Genomic DNA, 12,925 nt, shown 5'->3' with positions numbered 1-12,925 from the left:
ATGGAATTGCTATCGAACCACCGGAAGTGTCAACCGAAATTGAACCATTTCCAATTTTTAGCGAAGACGATGTAAAATGCCTTTGACAATGTCGATGTGTATATCGAAAGGTACGCGAAATTCATTTTCATTCCAGTGATTAGCGTGTTCCAGCATTTGTAATTGCTGGCTTACTTCTCCAAAACTGGCACACATCGAACCATTCACAGTAAACAATGACTCAAATAAAGTTGAACCGCGTACATTAATCAATAGCATCCGAAGGTAGAAACAATCGTCGTTTTTCGGGTGGATTGTGTAAAATCGTCCTAATGCATTAGACACCTGGATGTCAATCTACTGGTTGGCCTTGCTTTCTGCGTAACTATTCGACGATGCATTCCATGTATAATTTCAAGGTATTTTCGAATAGAGCAATGTTCTCACAAACGGATCACTGACGAAAGTTAAGAAAAAACTCGTCAATGTAAATTTTTGTTGCTGGCGATGTTTCCACTGGCTATACTGTATTCACTGGGTTGAAATACACTCTTTATCCATTCTCCAAATTGACTGCGAGACGCACAATAGCCGGAAAACGTTTATGAATTGCAAAAGTAAATATCCTACAAAGCGCTGTATTGCAGTTCACCGTATCGTTCACGACTAATGATCGCCATGTTGCTTCCTTTGGTGACGTACTTACAAACGTATTTTATCGATTACACCAAACTGCAATATTCAACACTGACATGATTTTTGAATGTGAATTAGCCAACAGTGGCGAATATGGTACGATCCATGTGTTGTCAATTCCGATACTCACGCCTATAAATTGAATGCTAAATCTTCTGCCATTGTCGTCTGGTCAGCGACGTCGATCGAGTGGATATCCATCATTTCTAGTTTGTGTTTCCGAAAGAAAAGTACGTGGATAGTGTTTCATACATCTATTGTCAGACATACCCGAAGTGGGATTGTGGTGTCCGCAAGGTCCATGAACCTTATTGGGTTTTATCACTTCGTATAAAACTGGATTTTTCTTTGCATTAGGAATTGCAGCATTATTGAATGATTTCATCAATTTGATCTGGTGTAACCACCTTCCACCATCCGAAGAAGAATGTGTGCGTGCGGTAAACCTCTCTTTTGCCACTCAACAGAGTACATCCAGCATCTAACAGCACCATATATGCGTTGCTTCAAGATAATGCCCATCGAAGCTGTTGCTTGAAAAGTCTTGATCGTGGCGATCGCTTTCTGATTGATTGCGACCCATAATACCGCACATATGCCATCGCATCCTGGGAGTACTCGTTCATGTGCCTTGGGCTGCTAATGTATGTTGATGCCAAAAAGACGCCGACTGATATTAGCACGACCTCTTCATGGCATCGTGACAAATTTCAATCTGTTATTGATCACTTTGTGTGAAAAACACATAACGTATTCACTGAATAATTTCAAAAATTTTTAAAGCAAACGCCAAATTTGAAAGATTTAAATAATTGAAAAACAAAACAGAAAAATTGAATAAAAAAATTTGTATGGAAAAAATTAAAATTTTGGAATTTTTCAATTTTTCGACTTTTCGACTTTTCCTCATGAAAGACATACAGGTTTTCTATTTCTAAACCTTTCCCAATCCATAACGAACAACCTCTTAAGATTTCATCAATATTGGTTCAGCCGTTCTCTTAGCGTTACTAACGATCATTCGTTTGTATGAGAAAAATAAAAGGGCTGTTTTAGGGGTTTTCCGGCAATTATTCGAATTTTTTTCTCCGCAGAAACCATCCCTGAACCTCAACGAACATTAAAAAAAAAGAATTATCAAATTTGGTTCAGTCGTATGAAAGTTATGAACGTACATACATTTTGGCGATTCATTTTTATTTATGTATATAAATTTCCGGGTACTTTTATGTCACAATTTACATATACGTATGTACTACGCATAGTATCCCAGCCAGCATTTACTATCAATTTTTAATGGAAAATCACTCATTTTCTATAGAAAAATTGATAGAAAACAGTCAATTTCTATATCAATATTCATTGTAAATTGACTGTTCCCTCGGGAGAAAATGGTCGAACAAAATTGAATGATTTTGATTGAGTCATTTTCAGGGTCAATTTCCAGTCATTTTATTATAAATTTCGATTGTTTTTTCCAGTCATTTCTCAATGAATTTCTAGTCAATTTTCAGTCAATATTTAGTCAATTTACAGTCATTTTATTATAAATTTCGATTGTTTTTTCCAATCAGTTTTCAGTCATCTTATTAATCAATATTCATTTTTTGGTTTATTTTTAAATTCAAATTTATTTATATTTTAAATTAATTCATTAACATGTTTTTCCTTACAGCTCAAAACATTCATTTATTTTCAGACAAAGGTAGACGGCGTTTTTTTACTCTTTCGTTTGCATAAACGAAATGTTTTTGTAGCGTTGATCTAACGGCTTTTTCGTCCACTTGAAACATTTCATGACAAATATCTAAAGAAAGAGGAAAGAAATGTAGTTATTGTTAAAAGAATTAATACAATATAAAATAATATTACTTTTTATTATTGTTGTAACTAAACATTTTTCCGCGCTTGGCTTATCTGCCGTGCCCCTCCACGAAAAAGACATTGCCAACTCATCTGAAAAAATACGCCTGATTGCTGCTCTTAGAAAAGGGGTTGACGCTTCACCCCCCGTCTTCTTAATATATAGTTTCTATAAATAATTCTTTGTTATACATTTGTAACTGGTAAAAGCAACATACTTAACAAGCATTATATATACAAATTTCTCCAACAACTCTGGCTTTTGTAAAAGCTGTGCTTCGAAATCGTCAAGATCCTTCTTATGGTAAAATGGTAGTTGGTCGAATTGTGGGCTTTGACTTTCTGAGGGTTTTCCCCTGTTTTCCAATTTGACCGCAATAACTTCCTCTGTCAGCTTCAACAAATTTATTTTGTTTTCTTCCTTTAGCTCCTTCACTTCTGTCTTTAAAGCCCGCACTTCCATCGTCAACTCCGCTATTAAATTTTTAAGAGACTGTTGGTCTGTGCTGTCTAGATTTTGATCTGAAAAACATAAAGTTAAATAAAATTGAAGAAAATTTAAAGTGTTTTATTTGGACTTACATATTATTTGGCTGCTGTTAGATTCATATCCATAATTATTTATAGAGCTCATGATGTCAATCAGTCAATCAGTTAATTATTTTATTTATTTCACGCACTAGAGAGCTGTTGCTTTGGAGATGAACTATATGGAAGTGAGAATGCATGCATTATTTTGTCACAAAAAGAAATATTTTGATGTGGTTAACTGTATACTCATAACGGGATAACGAAACAACACAATTGATATTTCATCAACTTATTGAGCGTTTTTTGATACTTGTACATTTTGTTATTGTAAACGGCAAATCACGAAACAACACAATTGATATTTCATCAACTTGTTGAGCGTTTTTTGATACTTGTACATTTTGTTATTGTAAACGGCAAATTTATCAAAAAACAATCACCAAGAACAATCAATAATGATACGTAAATCACCATACAATCAACTCAATGCTATCTGGGATACTACAGGAGCCAGAAATATTTTAAAAGTTCTTCTTTTTTACTTTCCCATTAATACTAGTATACTAAATTGTTTATGGGAATCGGAACCACTTTATGATAGAATTCATCTTAGTTTTGATTAATACGCTAATTAGCCACCTTAACTTGCGCTTCTAGATGGGAATAACGAGTATAATATATGCACTTGAGCTATTTCCTTGTTGTTAAATAATTTGCAGATATGAATGTATGTATATATAGGAGCAGTTATTGTGCTGAAATTACAAATAATTTAAGCTTAATAACCAAAAAAATTCGTAGTTTACATATGTATGTATAATTTTTATTTATTACAGAAAAAATTAGTCTTTATACTATAAGGGGCTAATGTCAGATTTCGCCGGATTTTATTCATTTTAGGCACAAACATGCACCCTTTAACAGAACAAACATGCTATCTCAATTCCATTAAACTAGTTCCCACATCGGTTAATATATGTTGTATAAAAAACTTCGTTTGAAAATCTTTATACGAGCTATATCTGGGCTAAAAGAAGAAGGCCCTATTCAAAACATTAACTATTATCAAATAATAATTTTTCCCGAATTTCAGTGATATATCTCTCAGGTTGACCGATATTTTACGCTGAAAGTCGGCCACTGGGCTTCACATATGTGGAACCTAAAAAATTATAGTCCGATTTTGACAATTTTTACACTGTTTGTGAAATATTAATGCGAATATATTCATTGATGCTTGATTTGTGTACCACAAAGTGGAAATCGTAAGGAGTTTAAAATTTATGGTATTTAAGAATTAAGCATTCAGATTTAAATTTCAATAATATATTTATGCAAATATGCAATATGAAAGTTTTTATGCTAATAAATGAAGAAATTTAACAAGTTATAGCTTTATCTTATTGTCAGCAGTGCTCGCATTTGGGGGCATACTGTTTTGAAAGTCAGAAAAAATAAGTAGGTGAGTACTGGCATCTTTTATTAGAACGAAGTTCCTTACGACAGGCTTGCAGAAGAGGGGATTTTGCTGCGGGAGCTAACTGAAAAAAAAAGTGATAGTAAAAACCGTAAGAAATAACCCGTAAGAAATATCCGTAAAAAATAACCCGTAAGATCGCTAGTTATAGCCTACTTTTAGGTTTTGCAAAATAATTAGGCATGAAAATCTGTAACATTATTGTGTATGCAAATTAGTTTTGAGTGAAGTGCGGAACACATAGAGCGCGACAGACTGCAAACTACATCTGCCAAATATTAAAATACAGACGTTCTTATGGACACTGTTATTTTGACAGCTGCACGACTACACGACTGCAGGCCGACAGTTGTCGTTCCCGCTAACTTGAATATTTCCTATATTTGCCAACGGCAGTAGGACGACAGTAGAGTTGACAGTAGAATGGAAGATAGAAAGAGGAGGTAGAGTGGCGATGTCACTAATATGTAAAATGTAAAATTATTCACAGGTCTAACAAACTTGACGTTATTTTACAAATAAAAGCATAAAATAGCTCTATTATATCATTTGTAATAACAATTGATAATTTAAAACAAAAAAAAATTGACCAAATTTTACTTATTTTTTGCATAAAAAATATTAAAATTTCATTGAAGTGAAAGGTGAATATCTCTCGTACGGTCGACGAATCAGTTGCGGACGATGCGTCGATCGTTGAGAAAAGAAAACGAAGTGTATTAGTAAAGCAAATTAAAATCTTGGTTTTTTATTGAATTGTGATGACCAAAAATTACTTACTTTTATGGTTTTGTGCTTGTGGTGATGCTGGTTGTGGTGGCCGGTGGACGACGTCTTGCCTCATTCGCTCTCTAGAAAAAAGTACTTTAGCCTCACTAGCAGAATCGCTTGCTAAGTGGGAGTTTTCAACGAAACCATTGCCAGTTGAGTGAAAGCTATTAACAGTTGAGTGAAAACTATTAACAGCTAACTGGCAATGGTTTGTTATATACTCACTAGGGGGTGGTAAAAAGAAATTAGGCGCTGGCCTAAACATACCGGCCCCCTTGCGGTGAGCAACAAAAAAAAATTAGATGTCCATCGACCACCATAACGATATACAAATGTACAATCTTAGTAGCTAAATAGAAAATGTATAAATGTAGAAAATATGTTATAAATTCATTTATTTATTATTATAATTATTTTAAAAATATGAATCAAAAACGATAGCCACGACTTAACTTAGTACCGGGCCGTACCCGAAAGCACCCAACCGAATATGGAGCCCTGAGCGAGGAGCTGCCCAAACGTCAGTGGCATGACCTGTTGGGTCATAATGCGGGAGTAGATATCCGCGCCGAGCACCAAGCGTATCGGCGATGACTTGTGGAAGTTCGGATCCGCCAGTTTGATGTGAGTGTATGGGGCTGCTATGGCCGAGTCCAACGTAGTGGTCGGGCTGATGCGCATATAATCCTGCATTACCCTTACATGCGTCGATATTCGGGTATTTGTCCCATGTCTGCCTCGCAGTACTACGAGGCAGCCGCGTTGACCACCGATATGGGTCTGCACAAGTTGGAGTTCCCTTGAAAGGTCGTGTGCAATCAGCGACGTAGGGGCGCATGCGTCTATCAGAGCCCTGACCAAATGTAGACGCCCCCTTGCCTCAATTTTTACCACCGCCGTCGGTAGAATGGCTGTCGTTGGCAGCAAGGACGGAGCCGCTATGCTGGCTCGATCCGCTAGCCCGGCTCTAAAGGAGCTAGCCCGGTGAAGCTGGAGAGACCTGGTCTCCAGTCTTGCCGGGTTGTGCGCTTGGCGACGGTGCAGACGGCGTTGGTGGGAGCGACGTTCATGTCGCAGAAGGGGGCGGAAAGTCCGGGTTTCCGTTTCCCCTCGCTGTGATGGGCGGAAAGGCCGTGTTTCCGCTCCGGTTTCCAATAATTCTCCGGTGTTGGTTGGAGAGGCCTAGTCTCCGTTCCAGCGTCTGACGCATAGATGGATAGAGCATCGTCGGAGCTCATTTGTTCGCTCCACGACGGGTTTTGAGGCACTGTGGGGCGGCGACGGGGATTTTCCCCGATGTGGAGCATTGTGTGGTGCTTTTCATTGCAGCGCCGGCACCGTGCGTCGCTGGGGCAATTCGCTGACCTGTGGTTTATCGCAAGGCAATTTACACAATATTTGCCTATGAGAGCTTCCCGTAGGCGCTCCTCCGGTGTCTTGGCCCGGAAGGACGAGCAGAGCCGCAACGGATGCTTTCCCCTGCACAGCGTGCAAGAAAGCGGGTACCGGTTCGGGTGTAGCGCCGCGGTCTTCTTCAAGCTACTGTAGCGAGTCATCTTCCTGAAATTAATCTGTTGACGATTTTGTGTTGTTTGGTTTTGAATATCATCTAAAACTGATTGGGTGGCGAGAAAAAAGTGCATAAATTATCTATATATATAAAAAGAAGTTACATTTCCTTGGTAATCTTATAACTCAAGAACCGCCGAATCGATTGACACAAAAATTTTAGAGTTCGTTCCTACCTATAAGGAGGTGGTTTGTGTGAAGTTTGTTTGGAATCGGTGCAGCCGTTCCTGAGTTTGACATTTTTTGTGAGTAAATACACTGTACCAAAATCGAGTATTTTCAATACGATTTATCAATTTTACACCGTGCTCTCATTGCGAACAGAATATTAATTTGCTGTCATTGGAATTCAGTTGACAGTTTTCTTATGTGCTTTGAGTTCTTTTATATCTTGCTCTCATTTTGAACAAACATACTTTTGGTGAGTGTTAACCATGTGTTTCTTTTTTAATTGTATTTTAATTGCTTCATTTTTATATATATAGTTCAATTGCCAAGCGTTACTTAGTTTTCACAATTTTAATTTGATCTCATTTTCCGGTGAGTGTTTTCTTTATTTGCACAATTGAGGTTATGTCCAGTGTGAGTGTATATGAATTCATATTTCCACGCACACACATTGAAGTTTGAATTAAATGTATCATTTTTTCTAGAAATAATTTTCAATGTATTGCTTTTACATTCAATTAGTCATACACTGTACTGAAAGAATGCCACGTTCAAGACGACCAAACATTGACAGACGTTCACGTCACTCAAATGCTACAGCGTTAAATCGAAGATCACAAAGTGAAGAAGATCGTGTTCGACGAAATGAAATGGAAACACAACGACACAGACGGAGAACTCACTTGGATAATAGTGAAGCACCAAGAAACCGTCGTGGACGTACGTCCGTTTATGATATACGTCAAATGAAACACGCGGCTTTCAATTACGATGCCACCATTGAATACAGCATGTATGCCTACATTGGCCAGATGAATATAGAATGTATACATTGCAAAGCATTTAAATTCATAAACGAAACGCCTAGCATGTGTTGTGCTGGTGGAAAAGTCAAATTACCGGTGCTAGAACTTCCGCCAGAACCTTTGCATTCATTGGTTTTTGGTAATTCGCCAACGTCAAAGCATTTCCTCTTAAATATTCAAAAATACAATTCATGCTTTCAAATGACATCTTTTGGAGCTACAAATATTATAAAAGATGGATTTATGCCGACGTTTAAGGTGATTTCTTCGTGTGGAATTAGCAATATCATTTTTAATTTATGTGCCGTCCCTGTGTTCGATGTTTTTAGAAATTAAGATCCGTTATCATCTATATATATTTTTCGACCGTTACAAATTCAAGGTCAAATATACCATAGAGCTGGGTCTTTGCTACCATTCCCAGATGGTGATCATAAATTTTTGCAAATATATTTCATTGATGGTGAGAATCGTGAATTAAATAAGCGCTGTGCAATTTCGACGAATACGAGAAGATCAATCGTGAATGAATTGCAAACATTTTTTCATCAACACAATGAATTGGTGAAATTGTTTAAAGTGGCACTCGAACGGATGCCCTCCGATGGCCACAAAATCATAATAAAAGCCGATAAAACACCAATTGGGGAGCACACCAGACGATTCAATGCACCAACGATTGATGAAGTAGCCATTGTTGTGGTTGGCGAACAGTTTCAGTCACGAGACATTGTTTTGTATCGTAGAAATGAGAATTTACAACGTATTTCAGAACTCCATCGCTGTTATGATACATTGCAATACCCCATTTTGTTTTGGAGAGGGGACGATGGCTATCACATCAACATACCAAAGATATATCCAACAACTGGTACATATACATTTTATTTTGTTTAACACGTTCGCGTTCATTTGAATTGAGCGGGTGGCTGCCAGATAATCACTTAATTTTTCCATACAAAATTGAAGAGCTGGAATTCCCGCTTTTTTTCTACAGGTTAATTTTTTTAAATAGTCTGAACAAATTAGGGAATTCCCGCCATTACCACATGAATTTCCTATGCACTTTTGTCGGGATTTCCCGCATTTCGTTTTATTGAAACTTCCCCTCAACAAACCACAAATGACTGGCACGTTAACTTTGAATGGGGATTCCCCAAATTAAATTTGTTTGAATTGCGGTTGGCCTGTCAGGGATGGTAGTTCACGACTTTACCAACACTAAAAATATGCAGTGATAAGAAGTGAACCATTTTTGACGGTAGAAAAGCCCTATTCAAATAGCGCGGGAATACCCGCAATTGTTTTATTGAAGGAAACATGAGTGACGGGAATTCCCGCAATTTACGCGGATGTGCTAAATGTGATTTATAAATCATTTTCATTCGCTAATTAATTTTTGCAATACAGGTCAAGAATCAACAAAAAAAAGTCAGTGCGATGAATTTTTATTCGTACCGATTGATGATTCGCCCTCAAGAAACAAATTTTATTTTGCGATGCAATCAACTTTCGCATCAATATATCGTCGATATGTACGCCAAAATTGAAAGTGAGCGATTAAATTTCATCCGTTAGAATCAAGCCCGATTAAGATCAGAGGAATACATACATTTGCGTGACGCAATAATCAATGATGTAAATGTGAATGATATCGGCCGTTTAACAATTTTACCATCATCATATGTTGGTAGCCCACGTCATATGCATGAACATACGCAAGATGCGATGACATATGTACGAAATTATGGACGACCGGATCTATTCATAACATTTACGTGCAACCCGAAGTGGGTCGATGTGTCTGATTGTTTACTTGATGGTCAGGTGCCAAAAGATCGGCATGACATAACTGCCCGTGTATTCCAACAAAAATTGAAAAAATTAATGGATCTGATTGTCAAACTCCGTGTATTTGGAGAAGTGCGGTGCTTTATGTATACCATAGAGTGGCAAAAAAGAGGCTTACCTCACGCACATATTTTGATTTGGAGCGTAAACAAAATAATGGGCACACGTACAAATGCTTTCGTTGACGACCAATATGCGTGTGCGTCTTCAAAATGATTCTTCAGCACGTGAGTTTTCAAAGCAATTGCTGAAGATTGGCGATGGATAAATGGCAAGTGATCAAAATGGGTTTATCACGTTACCGAATAATTTTTCAATAATTGTATCATCAAAAGAAGAACTCATTGATCGCATTTTTCCAAATATTGCTCAAAATTATAATAACCATGATTGGTTACGAGAACGTGCAATTTTAGCACCAAAAAATGTCAATGTCAATGAAATCAATTTCCACATCCAGGAAAAATTGCCAGGTAATTCGGAAACGTATAAATCCATTGATACTGCTATGAATGATGAAGACGTAGTCAATTACATGGATGAATTTTTAAATTCTTTGGAACCACCAGAATGAATGAATTTGAAAGTTGGTTCATCGATTATACTTCTTCGAAATCTTAATGCCCCGAAACTTTGTAATGGGACGAGACTTTCAGTGAAGAAATTGATGCCAAATTTAATTCAAGCAACAATTCTCACTGGCAAAGCAAAAGGTGAAATTGTACTAATACCGCGCATCCCATTAATACCAACGGACATGCCATTCGAATTTAAACGTCTTCAATTTCCTGTTCGGCTATCTTTTGCTATGACCGTCAACAAAGCCCAAAGGCAAACGCTCCAGGTGTGTGGAGTTAATTTAAAGGAAGCTTGCTTTTCTCACGGTCAACTGTATGTTGCATGTTCGAGAGTTGGAGCCACGAAAAATTTGTTTATTTATGCACCACAAAATAAAACAAAAAATGTTGTGGATACAATTGTATTAAATTGAACATTGCTTTTCTTTTTCATTATTGTGTTAAGAAATCAAATCTTTTAAGCAATCAATTTTTTTGCGTAGAGAAGCGCGCCGGGTAACGCTAGTATTATATACATTGCATAGTGTGGAGGCGGCCTTATGTGGTGTGGACTGCCTTACATTACCATAGTGTGTAAGCGGCCTTATGTGGTGTGAACTGCCTTACCTTACCATAGTGTTGCAAATAATAATAATTAAAATAAAAACATTTTGCCTTTAGCATCAAATTTATGTTATCGTTATCGTTTTATTTGTCGTATGTTTTTGACAAAGTGGCCTGGCACCAAAGAAAATGTTAAATACAATTTGGTTTAATAATTATTTTCAATTCTTACTTGTCAATAAAGTACCTCTTGCTCAGTAAGTTCAAGGGCAATGCATACATGTACTGCTGTAGAAGGAGACTTTCGGTTTGCAATTGCGTTATTTGCTAGCAAAACATATTTTTCAAATATGGTATTTGCAATAAAAATTGAATTTAAAATTCATAAGCATGAGTTATGCCTCATGGTTTGGAAAAAAAGTTTAAGATTCATTCTTGTAAAATTTTTAAGGCGAATTAAAAAACTAACGGCATGGCATCACCTTATGTCATGAATGAAATTTTTAAGGCGAATTAAAAACTGACGGCATGGCATCACCTTATGTCATGAATGACATTTTTATTGGTTAAGTGCGCACACGTGCGCAGAGAGATTTGACAGCCGGGTGAAAAGGTAAGTAGGTGACTATAATGAAATTCGCTGATTTATTTAAATATTTTCCTTTTTATTACAGATTTACGGAATAAATTCTATAAAAGCAGTTGTCAAAGGAATGTTTGGTGATAAACCCAGCGAAAAGCGGTCAGCACGTTCCGACCTTATAGTCTTAGTGGCGCATAACGATGATCCAACCGATCAGATGCTTGTTCCCTTTTTTCCGATGAACCAAAAATTGGCATCAAAACTATCAAAACATATTGCACGCGAATGCAAGAGGAGAATATACATCGTACGATCGTAGTAGTGCAAGCAGGCATGACACAACAAGATGCATTCGTCTGAACCACCATACAGTGAGGCTGGTTATGGGGAAATCCAGAAGGAAGTATCCTCATCCATCAAGAAGCTCGGTTAATCCAGCTGCTGTTGCATTCGTGCCAATCGCTTGACGTTATTTTACAAATAAAAGCATAAAATAGCTCTATTATAGCTCTATTATATCATTTGTAATAACGATTGATAATTTAAAACAAAAAAAAAATTGACCAAATTTTACTTATTTTTTGCATAAAAAAAATTTCACTTTGAACAAAATATTAAAATTTCATTGAAGTGAAAGGTATTAGTATGGCCACAACGATATTGTGTACATGCAAAATGGACAGCTGTGTTGTCTTGGTACATGCCGGCCATGCTGTCGCAGTCATTGTGTTCACCACCTGAGAATTGTGCTTGCACTAAATACGTTTATGGGGAGTTGAATTGTTGCATATTTTTTGGCGCAGGCTTTGAGGAAATAACCCGTAAGAAAAATACTGTAAGATCGCTAGTTATAGCCTACCTTTAGGTTTTGCAAAATAATTAGGCATGAAAATCTGTAACATTATTGTGTATGCAAATTAGTTTTGAGTGAAGTGCGGAACACATAGAGCGCGACAGACTGCAAACTACATCTGTCAAATATTAAAATACAGACGTTCTTATGGACACTGTTATTTTGACAGCTGCACGACTACACGACTGCAGGCCGACAGTTGTCGTTCCCGCTAACTTGATACGCTGAACACAATGGTTGCGACAGACGACAAACGACATCTGTCAAATATTAAAATACACACGTTCTTATAGACACTGTTCTTTTGACAGCTGCACGACTACACGACGGTAGGCCGACAGTTGTCGTTCTCGCTAACTTCAATATTTTCGTATATTTGCTAACGACAGTAGGACGACAGTAGAGTTGACAGTAGAATGGGAGATAGAGAGATGAGGAAGAGTGGGGGTGCCACTAATATGTAAAATGTAAAATTATTCACAGATCTTACAAACTTAACGTTATTTTACAAATAAAAGCATAAAATAGCTCTATTATAGTTCTATTATATCCTTTGTAATAACAATTGATAATTTAAAACAAAAAAAAATATTTGCCAATTTTTACTAATTTTTTGCATAAAAAAATTTTCACTTTGAACAAAATATTAAAATTTCA

At 36.8% G+C, this 12,925-nt stretch overlaps 1 protein-coding gene across 2 annotated transcripts; it reads right to left on the bottom strand.

The window, feature by feature from the left end:
* Nucleotides 1-1,948: 1,948 nt before the first annotated feature.
* On the bottom strand, nucleotides 1,949-3,342 carry LOC125775540 (uncharacterized). 2 transcript variants are annotated; one of them, XM_049446195.1, is made up of 4 exons: nucleotides 3,121-3,342; nucleotides 2,777-3,060; nucleotides 2,548-2,707; nucleotides 1,979-2,482 (listed from the first exon to the last, which is right to left on the bottom strand). In XM_049446195.1, exons 1-4 carry the CDS (start codon nucleotides 3,170-3,172, stop codon nucleotides 2,361-2,363), a joined length of 618 nt encoding a protein of 205 aa, XP_049302152.1. In that variant the 5' UTR covers nucleotides 3,173-3,342; the 3' UTR covers nucleotides 1,979-2,360. The 2 variants fall into 2 exon arrangements, with proteins under 2 accessions (XP_049302153.1, XP_049302152.1); XM_049446196.1 differs by lacking the exon at nucleotides 2,548-2,707 and having other exon boundaries at nucleotides 1,949-2,482.
* Nucleotides 3,343-12,925: the final 9,583 nt, after the last annotated feature.

This window comes from Bactrocera dorsalis, chromosome 1 (genome assembly GCF_023373825.1).
Source record: "Bactrocera dorsalis isolate Fly_Bdor chromosome 1, ASM2337382v1, whole genome shotgun sequence".
In the NCBI taxonomy this organism is placed as follows: Eukaryota; Metazoa; Arthropoda; class Insecta; order Diptera; family Tephritidae; genus Bactrocera; species Bactrocera dorsalis.
Note: the sequence above shows the minus strand (reverse complement) of the source record. Positions and strands in the feature narration are given on the sequence as shown.

Excerpts from the sequence above, each read along its gene's own strand:
- LOC125775540 (XM_049446195.1), bottom strand. The coding sequence starts at position 3,172 with ATGAGCTCTATAAATAATTATGGATATGAATCTAACAGCAGCCAAATA. Across the intron at positions 2,708-2,776 it reads CAGAGTTGTTGGAGAAATTT|AAACTATATATTAAGAAGAC; the intron begins GTATATATAATG and ends AATTATTTATAG. Across the intron at positions 2,483-2,547 it reads AGTTACAACAATAATAAAAA|ATATTTGTCATGAAATGTTT; the intron begins GTAATATTATTT and ends CTCTTTCTTTAG.